This window comes from Sceloporus undulatus, chromosome 6, assembly GCF_019175285.1.
Source record: "Sceloporus undulatus isolate JIND9_A2432 ecotype Alabama chromosome 6, SceUnd_v1.1, whole genome shotgun sequence".
NCBI classification, from domain to species: domain Eukaryota; kingdom Metazoa; phylum Chordata; class Lepidosauria; order Squamata; family Phrynosomatidae; genus Sceloporus; species Sceloporus undulatus.
In genome coordinates, this window is record NC_056527.1 from 130,655,314 (window position 1) to 130,665,265 (window position 9,952).

At 40.2% G+C, this 9,952-nt stretch overlaps 1 protein-coding gene across 1 annotated transcript; it reads right to left on the bottom strand.

The window, feature by feature from the left end:
- Positions 1 to 805: 805 nt before the first annotated feature.
- On the bottom strand, positions 806 to 4,361 carry LOC121932832 (nucleoplasmin-like). Its single transcript, XM_042471844.1, has 6 exons — positions 4,292 to 4,361; positions 4,016 to 4,101; positions 2,735 to 2,854; positions 1,956 to 2,049; positions 1,048 to 1,223; positions 806 to 862 (listed from the first exon to the last, which is right to left on the bottom strand). The coding sequence occupies exons 1-6, from the start codon at positions 4,359 to 4,361 to the stop codon at positions 806 to 808; spliced, it is 603 nt and encodes a 200-aa protein (XP_042327778.1).
- Positions 4,362 to 9,952: the final 5,591 nt, after the last annotated feature.

Sequence of the window (9,952 nt, forward strand, 5' to 3'; positions counted from 1 at the left end):
AGGCCCAAAGTAGCTTTATTTTGGTCTGTCTGTTCGGGACTTAAGCCCACAAATAAACTATAGACATATCTCAACAGGCTCTAAAGATTGAGGGGTCTTTTAAAAAAAGCATGTCCTATTTTGGCCTATATATACCCTTATGGCCTTCTTCTGAGGCTATATAAAATCATATGCAGGTTGAGCTGATTTCTGTAAAGTTAGGGAATTACTGGCTGTAATTCCATGGACAAGGATACTGAAAGAAAAGGCAGTTAAGGATAGAAGGGCATTTCTTAGAAGTGAGATACTAAAGGCACAAACCAAAGCTGTTACAGCAAGAAGGCAAAATGGAAAAATGCACTTTCTGCATGTGCACAGCCAGCTACATCCCCCTGCAAAAAACAAACAAACATGGCACAGATGTTGCAGATGACTGCAAAAAACTCTGTCACTATCCATCCCAAGCCTAAAAACATACCCAGGCAAGGATGTCCTCCCAGCTTTCCTTCTGCTTCTTGTGCAGGGACTGAGCTTGAAAGCCTCCATCCTGAAAACACACCTAGTCAAGGATGTCCTCCCTAGACACAGCTCTCCTTCTGCTCCCTTTGCAGAATAGGGTTAGTTAATCAACTACTGTTTTGGGGAGACCTCATTACTGCTGGGTACTGATGGGTACTACTGGTGCCCACCAACCTACAGAGAGCCTAAGAATCTCCAGGCCTAGTCTAACTCATCTTGGTTTAGAGTGAGTCCTGTGTTTGTGCAGTAAGTCCCAAGTTTCCTTCTTCCTTAAGAAAGCTACTTTTGCCTCACCTTCCACCAGAAGTCAAATTCTCAGTTCTCCCTTTGCAACAGATTTCCTCACTTCGTTTGTCCTTTTTCCCTGCATGAAAAAAATTAAGGTATTTACCACTTATATTAACATTGGCAGAGAAGCCAGAAGATTGCATTGTTTTTCAAGTAGCACCAACCAAAGGTCCAGTCACACTACCAAAACATAGCCCAGGACATACGGTGCAATATATTCTTTTAAGCTTCCAAACTTCCTAGCTATGAGTGTAGACTTACCTGTGGTTGCTCCTTAATAGGCTGCTCCTGCTCTTTTTTGGCTGTAGAAGTGCGTTTATTAGATGGCTTTTTGGCAAGTTTGACAAGAGACTCTTCCTTGGAAGAGTTCTCCATCTCTTCATCTTCCTGTGATGATAATTCTTCCTCTTCCTCCTCTCCATTCTCTTGCAATCCTGCTGCAAAAGAGAGTAGCCCCAAGAAACTGTGAGAGCAAAACCTACTAAAACTTCAAGCTACAGATAAACGACCACAAGCTTTGAAATGAGTTTGTCTGAGGGCTAATTATATATGTTACCTAAATGCATTTTAATGAATTTTTAATTAACAATTCAGCACAAAATTTTGCCCTTAAAGTTAGTATCTGTCACAGAGCCATCATTTCCAGTTATTCTAATTCATCCTGAGAACAGTAGGGATGGATGATCATCAGGCCAAGTGGTTGCCTTCTTTGAGAGATAAGGTTTCCTCTCCTAGCAACCTGAAGCTGTTTTCAGAGTAAGGGGTCAGGCTACTTAAAGCTCTTTCCATAAGATTGCTCTAAAATGAATGAGCCCATCATTGGATCTACCTTACATCCCATCTGAAATTGTTAATGAATTTATTATAGCCAATGTTTTATAATAATGCCAGACATATGACAAGAACAGTCTTTTCATCAGAAGCCTGTGAAGAATAGAAGAGCCTTAAGACAATATGGAAACGTTAATTTTATGTTGGAGATGAATATATATATATATATATATATATATATATATATATATATATATTTAATTTGGAGGGAAAGTCTAGGAATGTGTTTCTCGAGAACACATTTGACTTGATGTACGGGATTCGTCAAATGCCATGCTTAACAGTTCCTAAGATCAACTTTGGCTTGTCTTATCAGAATCCTGTTCCTTGGGTTTTACCTATTATATGTTGTCCAGCAAGATAGACTGGTCCAGATCCTGATTTTAGCCTAAACGTCACAGGAGGAGTCAAATCAAGCCCTGCTATGGTAGCCTGGAAGGTAAATCAAGAACATACTCTTAAGACATGCATCATGACACAGTTCACTGTTAAACTCATACATCCTGGTAGGCCACAATTGCTGAAAATTATTACTCAGCATTTGGCTCCATACTTGCCTATAGAAACAGAGAACAAGCCTGGAAAGAAAGCCCTGTCCATAATTTCCATACCATTTCCCCCAAACTTAAACCTCTGGTTTCTTTACTATCAAGCAAGAGGCATAAGCCAAGAACAAATCCTGGATGATGATCCTAGCATTTTAGGAGGGGAACAAGCTGGAAAATCTGATTTACAAGTTAACCATAAAAAAATCCCATGGCTGAGGTTCCCCACTTTGTTTAGTCAGTCACTCTAATAGGAAGAGCCAAGCAGAGAAGTCAAGAAGTGTCCATCAGCCTACGTCCTCATTAATAATATGCCACCATCATTGCCACCCCAACAAACCGTTCTCATCAGTTCTGACTTATTGGGACACATGAATGCGGCCAATGAAAGATTTGGGATATAGGTTGCTATGGTCTTAGATCTCATACTCTGGCCTTGCCAAATGCGAGTAAGGCTCCATCTAGTTCAGAATGTCCTGTCAGATATTTTGAGAAATTCAAATAGTATGGAGGAACTAGCTAAAAGGTTCTTGGATCAGAAATCAGTATAATCCACCAAACAAGCCACTTACCATTGGAAGCACAGAAAGTTTCAAGGTTGCTATGCGCACTGGAGTACTGTCCTTGCTATCCTTCGGAGGTATAATCTCCACAACATTGAATTCATCCTTGGCATTTTCCCCTAGGCAGATCTTTGAAGAAAATGTCAAAGCCATCACAGGCTCAATGTCTTATCAAGACCAGCATTTCTTAACACAGGGCTAAGGTGAGATCAGTTGGTAGAACTCATGGCATTTCTGTCATTTGCCCAAGAACTACTTGCATTTTAACTATTAACATGGATTCTACTAGTAGCAGTTGTATAGTAGTAGTGTCCTGTTTTTGCCCCCATAACTGGGACTCAGAGTAGCTTATAATTTAAAAGAACAGTACCCCAAATAGAGCATTTTACAGTAGTCCAAATGGGACATAACTAAATTATGTGCCACCATGGCCATATCTGGCATCTCAAGGAATGGGTACAGTTGGCATGCAAGCTTTAGATGTGCAAAAGCACTCCTGGTCACTGCAGAAACCTGGATCTCCAGGTGTAAAGCTAAATCCAGGAGTACCCGCAAGGTGTGAACCTGCATTTTCATGGGGAACAGAGACGATGTGCACCATCTTAGGGTTGAAAAGGGAGGTGGGAAATGGGCGGCTGAGAAAAGGGAGAAGTTGCCTTGGAAATGGGCTGGAAGGGTGAATATTTGCGCCTTGACCAAGGGGTGGAACAGAGGGTTTTGGTGAGTTTAAGTTAGTGTTTGAGGGCTGGGAACTTAGGGCCCATACATATAGGCCAAAATAAAGCTGCTTTGGATCACTTCGAAGGTATACTGTTTAAATGACACACATCTTAAGAAGCCAGAAGCTGCACTAAAGCTGCACTTTGGCACGGCTTCTGGCCTCTTAGGATGCATGCATCATTCAAACAGCATACCTCCAAAGTGACTCGAACCAGCTTTACTTTGGCCTTTCTGTTCAGGCCCTTAGATTTGACTTAAAAGTGATGTGATTTGGTTCTGGCTACTGTCTTCAATAAAGTTCTGGTTTTACAACCCTCTAACTATTCATTGGACAACAATTCTGATCTTACTCAAGTCTCACCCCTGCAGAGTCTGAGTGTTTACCCAGATAGTGATCTGTCCATAACAAGAAAACTGTGAACAGTTTCTCCACAGCAAGACAAACATCACCCCTCCCAGCACAGATAACAAGGCCCAGAGTGTGCCCAGCACAATGGTCCCATGCTTTATACTTCATATTATCCCCTGGCCAGTGATCATCTTGGCAGAAAAGGCTAGGAGGTTACATACCGTCCTCAGAGCTAATTGCTGCTCATATGACCACTCTTCTGAGACATTGAATGTGAAGGATCGATTCTTGCTGTTTAGGTGACATCCTACATATAAATTAAAGCAGATGTGAGAACGCCATCTGACCATCTTTCTCTCTCGCTCAGAAGTTCTTAATCTAGTACAACTGCCTGAATCCCCAACTCAGCCTGGACACAGGCATTTTACCCGCAGTGTAAAAAATAACTTTCCCAGTTACTTTGCTGACATCATTTTGAGTTTGAGTTTTTTTTTTACCCCAGATTAGACTAAGGAGTTTCTCTGATCTCGAGCTTTCAGCACTGATAGAACTGGTTCCCAGAGCCATTGTTTCAAACAGGAGTCTTCTACAAGTAAATAAATGAATAAGTTACACAGTGAAACATGCATATTTCAGACAAGGACAAGTCAAAACTTACAGTTCAGGGTTATAACATTTGAGAAGAGGCACCAGCTTCCTTACAGCTTTTCAGCCTGGTCTAATGGCTAAGGAGTCCTGGTGGCACAGTGGTTAAATGCCTATACTACAGCCACTCACTCACAAACCACAAGGTTAGGGGTTTAACCCCAGCCAGGGGCTCAGGGTCCACTCAGCCTGGCATCCTTCCATAGGTCGCTAAAACACCCCGCTTGGTGGAGGCAATTAGGTTATGCATTGTAAATTGCTTAGGGAGTGTTTAAATGCACTGGTAAGAGGTACAGAAATGTACTTGCTATTGCTAAATAGAGGTAGTCAAAATGCATTCTTGTATTTAAAGTGTAGAATTATATATATATATATATATATATATATATATATATATATATTCAAAAACTGTTAGCACAGAGGGGAAATTAACTGTTTTTCCTCATTCTTAAGGGTAACCCCTTTACTGACACTGGTATTCTTATTAAGATAGGGCTGGAAACACTGGGGTTTGTGTGTGTGTGTGTGTGTGTGTGTGTGTGTGTGTGCATTTGTGCAGCCTGCATGGGGTGACACCCCAGAATAGGACCATTCTCACATACAAGAAATGAGGAAATACACACACACACACACACTTTTCAATGTGGTACTGTCCCTCCTCTTCTTATCACTCACTGAGTTAACAGAGTACAAGCTACGTTTGCACTTTAAACTCAGTTTGCAGCAACTGAAAAGAAGCTGAGGATACATCTGGTCTTACATCTGTATTCAAGATCTCCAACACTAAAACAAACGTAAGAGGTGGGAAAAGGTGAATCACAGAGGATTACTTGGGACTGTCCCTGCCACATCAAGAAGCTGGACGATATGGAAGCTCTATCCCCTCTTCAGGGACAATAGCTCCGCCACCGCCACCTCTTTAACCTTTCAATAGTCTTGGGAAGAAAAGATTATTCAGCATCCTATTGATAAACAGTATAAAGCTCATTTCTGAGGAAGAGAAAGAGCTACATTTGCTTAAATAAAACACATTACAAATAAATATAGTTCATATAATATTAAAGCTTTAAATACCCTGTAGTTAACTATACTTCCATTGACTATTCCTCCAAATATTATCACTAAAGCCTTGTACAGCTGTAATCATTATACTGAACCTCGATCCAATTCTGTGATCTGCTAAGGCCTGTAGTTAAGCAACATTCAAGCTTTCAAATCTCTTTCTCCTTTTTGGCCTCTCTTACTTTTGCGCTGTGTCTGTTGCCGAGGCCAAAGACTATGTTACTACAATTTTTTGGAAGCCAATTGCAGTATCTCATTTCTAAAGAGCCAGGTAAACATTATAATCCTAGGAAATCAATGTGCAAGCTTGCTATTCTTAACAACAAAGAATATATTCGTTCCTTTCATCCTGAAGTAGTCAAAGCTACATAACAAAAACTCACCACACTCTTTTCTTGAAAGGCAGGAAAAGGGATCCTAGAGGAACCTGAGTTAGGCAGGCTTTATAAAAGGGTTACAGGTGTTTAACTCCTCTTGGGATCAATCAGTTCCATCTTATTACCAGAGGCAAACTGCTGATCTTAAAGAGAACCAGCCTTCCTCTGTCAAAGAAAGAAGGTGGCCCACAATCTGGTACCACCAATATTTCCAAAATTAGACACTGAAAGGCAGACATCAGAGAGACAAACATTACAATTAACTCTTAATAATGTAGGAAGTTTCTTAAAATGAAAGATTCCAAACAAAAATCCTATTTTGCCTTGAGGAGAGGTGGGGGGGAAATAAAGCTTACTATGGTTGTTGTTTAGCTATATCGCAACAGCTAGCCTCAGTACTGAACTTTCAGGCCTTGATCCCATTTTGTGAGAAAGACAATATATAAAGCAAACAGACAAATAAAAATCTCCATATTTATTGTGAAATTAAATCCTGTTGATACTCAGGGCCTATTTCTTGACAAGTGTTGGCTGAAATTGGACCACTGGGGTTTGAAACCTGTGCCACATATCTGGAAGCATGTTAGCAGGACTTCCTCATAAGTAGACAAGTATAGCATTTCTTTGTTATATGTAGTCACATTGACTCTGTGCTATGACAACCTTATTATTAGTGTGCGCCTTCAAGTAATTTCCAACCTATGGCTTCCCTAAGGTAAACGTATCATGGAATTTTCTTTGCAAGATTTGTTCAGAGCGAGTCTGCCTTTGCCTTTCTGTAAGGCTGAGAAACTTGCCCAAAGTCACCCAGTGGGTTTCCATGGCTGAGCACATTCAAACTATGGCCTTCTGAGGCATAGGCGGGTTACAGACCGCCATTTAGTACGTAATGAATACGTACTAGGGTTAGGAAGCGGCTCCCTTATGGAGCAAACAGCAGCCGTGGCAGATCGCCGCAAAGCGGCGGTTTATAACCCGCCTTAGTCCTGCATTCATACCAGTACACCATAGTGGCTCTGTATTGATTGTATCAAGAAGGAAACTTTCCTTTGTCCAATGAAAGAATATAAGTTCCCCTATATATAAATTCTATGCGTTATTTTTATGCAGAGTATGTCATGTGGACATGTGTTGAGTATCTTCAATGTGAAGTCAAAGGCTTTCATGTCCGGCATCCATAGTTCTGTATGGGTTTTTCGGACTCTGTGGCCATGCTCTAGAAGAGTTTGTTTCTGACGTTTCACCAGCATCTGTGGCTGGCATCTTCAGAGAATGCATTCTATCCTGCTAGCAGACTTCTCCTACATCCTAATATATGTTTTGGTTCATTTTATGGTTGACTGGCTTCCATATTTGCTACTTCTGCCTTAACAATTGCTTTCATGATCAGTCTACCAAGTTGATGAAAGCCTTTCTCTTTTCTTAATTCTTTTGTGTAGTACCAGCTGAAGAGCCTAGAAAACAGATGTGTCCATGATAATGATTCAGAAGCAGTACTGCTGAGGTTGAGAAAGTTAATTTCTGGTGTACAACTCCTAAAATGCCCCAATGAGCATGAGCATGGCCAAACAGACAAAGTTTGTTCTTAAGCCACTCTAGTTTATTCCACTTAATTTAACTTATTTTGACCAAATCTTTTGTTAAATGCAAGCTGTTTATCTAATATTGCCAATATGATGCTGCTGGAATCCATTCTTCTGTCTTCCTTATCTTTTTAACAATTAAAAAAAATTATTCCCAGAGAAATAAATTAGCAATTTCCCAATGTTTTGAGTATCACCTTAGTAATACCCCCCAATGTTTTTATTCCATTTTAATGTTAGCATTTGCAGCATTACTTCCAACTTGGAATACTTGCTCTAGAATAATGTTCCAGAACTAATTATCCCTGCAGCATAGCGCAACTGTGGAGTAGGAAAAGGAGTTACTCAAAACCACTTTTACTTGGCAGAAAAGGCAAGACAAAGCAGTTGACGTCAAAACTGGCCAGTCATCCTTGTTTGTGCATGAAGAAGAGCAATGATCGGTTTTTGAGCCATTGATATATTTTATTGAGGAGTGGAAAAAATACACCCCTGTGACTTCATGTGTCCTTTCAAAGCTGTTTTTTGTGGCCCTCGAATCCTTTTTTCTTCCATGGAAGCTTCCGGAAAGGGCAGTTAACCATTTTAAGTTGCTTGCAGGGCCCCTTGTGATGTTTAACCTTAAAAAACAAACATTTTTTCAAAACCAAAAGTGGAATTTCCAGCTATTTCCTCTTGTTGTGTAAACTGTGTATCCCCCCAGGACTCAACACAGTTGCCCACACCTGGCGGGCGTATATATACACCATATATACTCAACTATATGTCGACCTCATGTATAAGTCAAGGGCAGGTTTGGGGGCCAAAATTATTAATTTTGATATGACTCATATACAGTGGATCCTTGTTATGCACTGGGATTTGGTTCCAAGATCCCTTGTGTATAACAAAATCTGTGGCTGCTCAAGTCCCATTAAACAAAATGTCATAGCAAAATGGAACACCAAGGTTTGACATTTGAAATTTATACGTTTTTTGAACATTTTCAAACCGTGGATGCTTGAATCCATGTATAAGAAATCCATGTATAAGGAGGGTTGACTGTATAAGTTGAGGGTAAAACTTAGAGGCATGCAGCAAACAATGTAAAGCATGAAGGAAAGGGAAATGATGCCAAAGCATTCAAAAAGGCCAGAAGCAGCACCACAATGGAGACAATAGAAGGAGTTGGTGCTTCTTTTAGGTTCTCCTAGGATGGACTAAGCTCTTACCTTTTGCCATTCTACTCAGAGAGGGAGATGCTTCCTATTTTGAGTTAAGGTACAGCACTTGCATTGACCCATGGATAAGTCGACCCAGGTTTTTGGGGTCAATTTTTAAACTCAAATTTCTAGACTTATACATGAGTATATACAGTATATGTATGTGTGTCTATATAGACTCAGAGTGCAGATGTGGGGATCTAGCTGGGAGTGGAGGAGAGAAGAGACAACATGAAGGCATACTTCCTCATAAGAATTGTACTCCTTAATGGAATTTTCATTCAGTCTCCAAATGTCTAGCATTGCAGTAATTTAAAAAATTCAGGTGAGCGATTAGAAAGTTTGGCCATAAAACGAAAGGGCAGACAATGTACACAGAATGCAAACAGAACAAATGTAGGAGTTCTAGGTGTGGACAATTGCCAGTGTCTCACAATGGAGATCAGCGCACAGCTAAAAAAAGTGACTTACCACAGCCAAACTAAATTCTAATTTGGGACGTAGCTGGAAGTTACCCGGGTTGTACCCAGCCAGTGGTCTTGGTGGCAAAATGCATGTGACAATATCAGGATACATCCCAAATTAGAATTCAATTTGGCAGTGGTAAGTAGGGTTTTTTAGCTGTGCACTAATCTCTTATGCCTCTTCAATGTCTCACAGTTTTCAGTGTCTTACTCACAAGTGGCAAGATACCAGTAGGAAAGAAAACAATATGAGCAGGAGTCAAGTGTTTCTGAGGTTGTGACATTAAGACATTTATTGTTTCAAGTTTCTTCTCCCTCCACATCTGAACTTATTGATTGCAATAATCAGTATAACAGCAATTGATTTTATGCCACATGAAGGAACCTTCCCTCTGGAAATTTTCACATCCCTGCACACAGCCACGTTCTGCGAGGACAATCTTTTCGGCTAAAGACAGAAAAACAGAAAACATCACAGCTACAAAATACAATAGTTGTCTGGCCCCTTCTATTGTACAGTATTCATTACTGATCTTTTTTGAAATTTCAGATCTGAAGAGGAAATATTACAATTTGCAAGACATGGGTGCGCTCTCTCTCTCTCTCTTTCTCTCCCCGCAGCTTTGATATTTTCAATTATACTCTCTGTTAATATAATGGAACCTTCATTTATTAAATATCCTATATTAGTTTAACTCAGGCCAAATAACATTTCATAATTTGCTCAAAAGCTTTCAGGCGACACATTCACTGCAATTCTGTGCACATGTATAGCGATGTAACTAGTATGAATTTAACTACTTATATCTGAGTAGACATATAAGG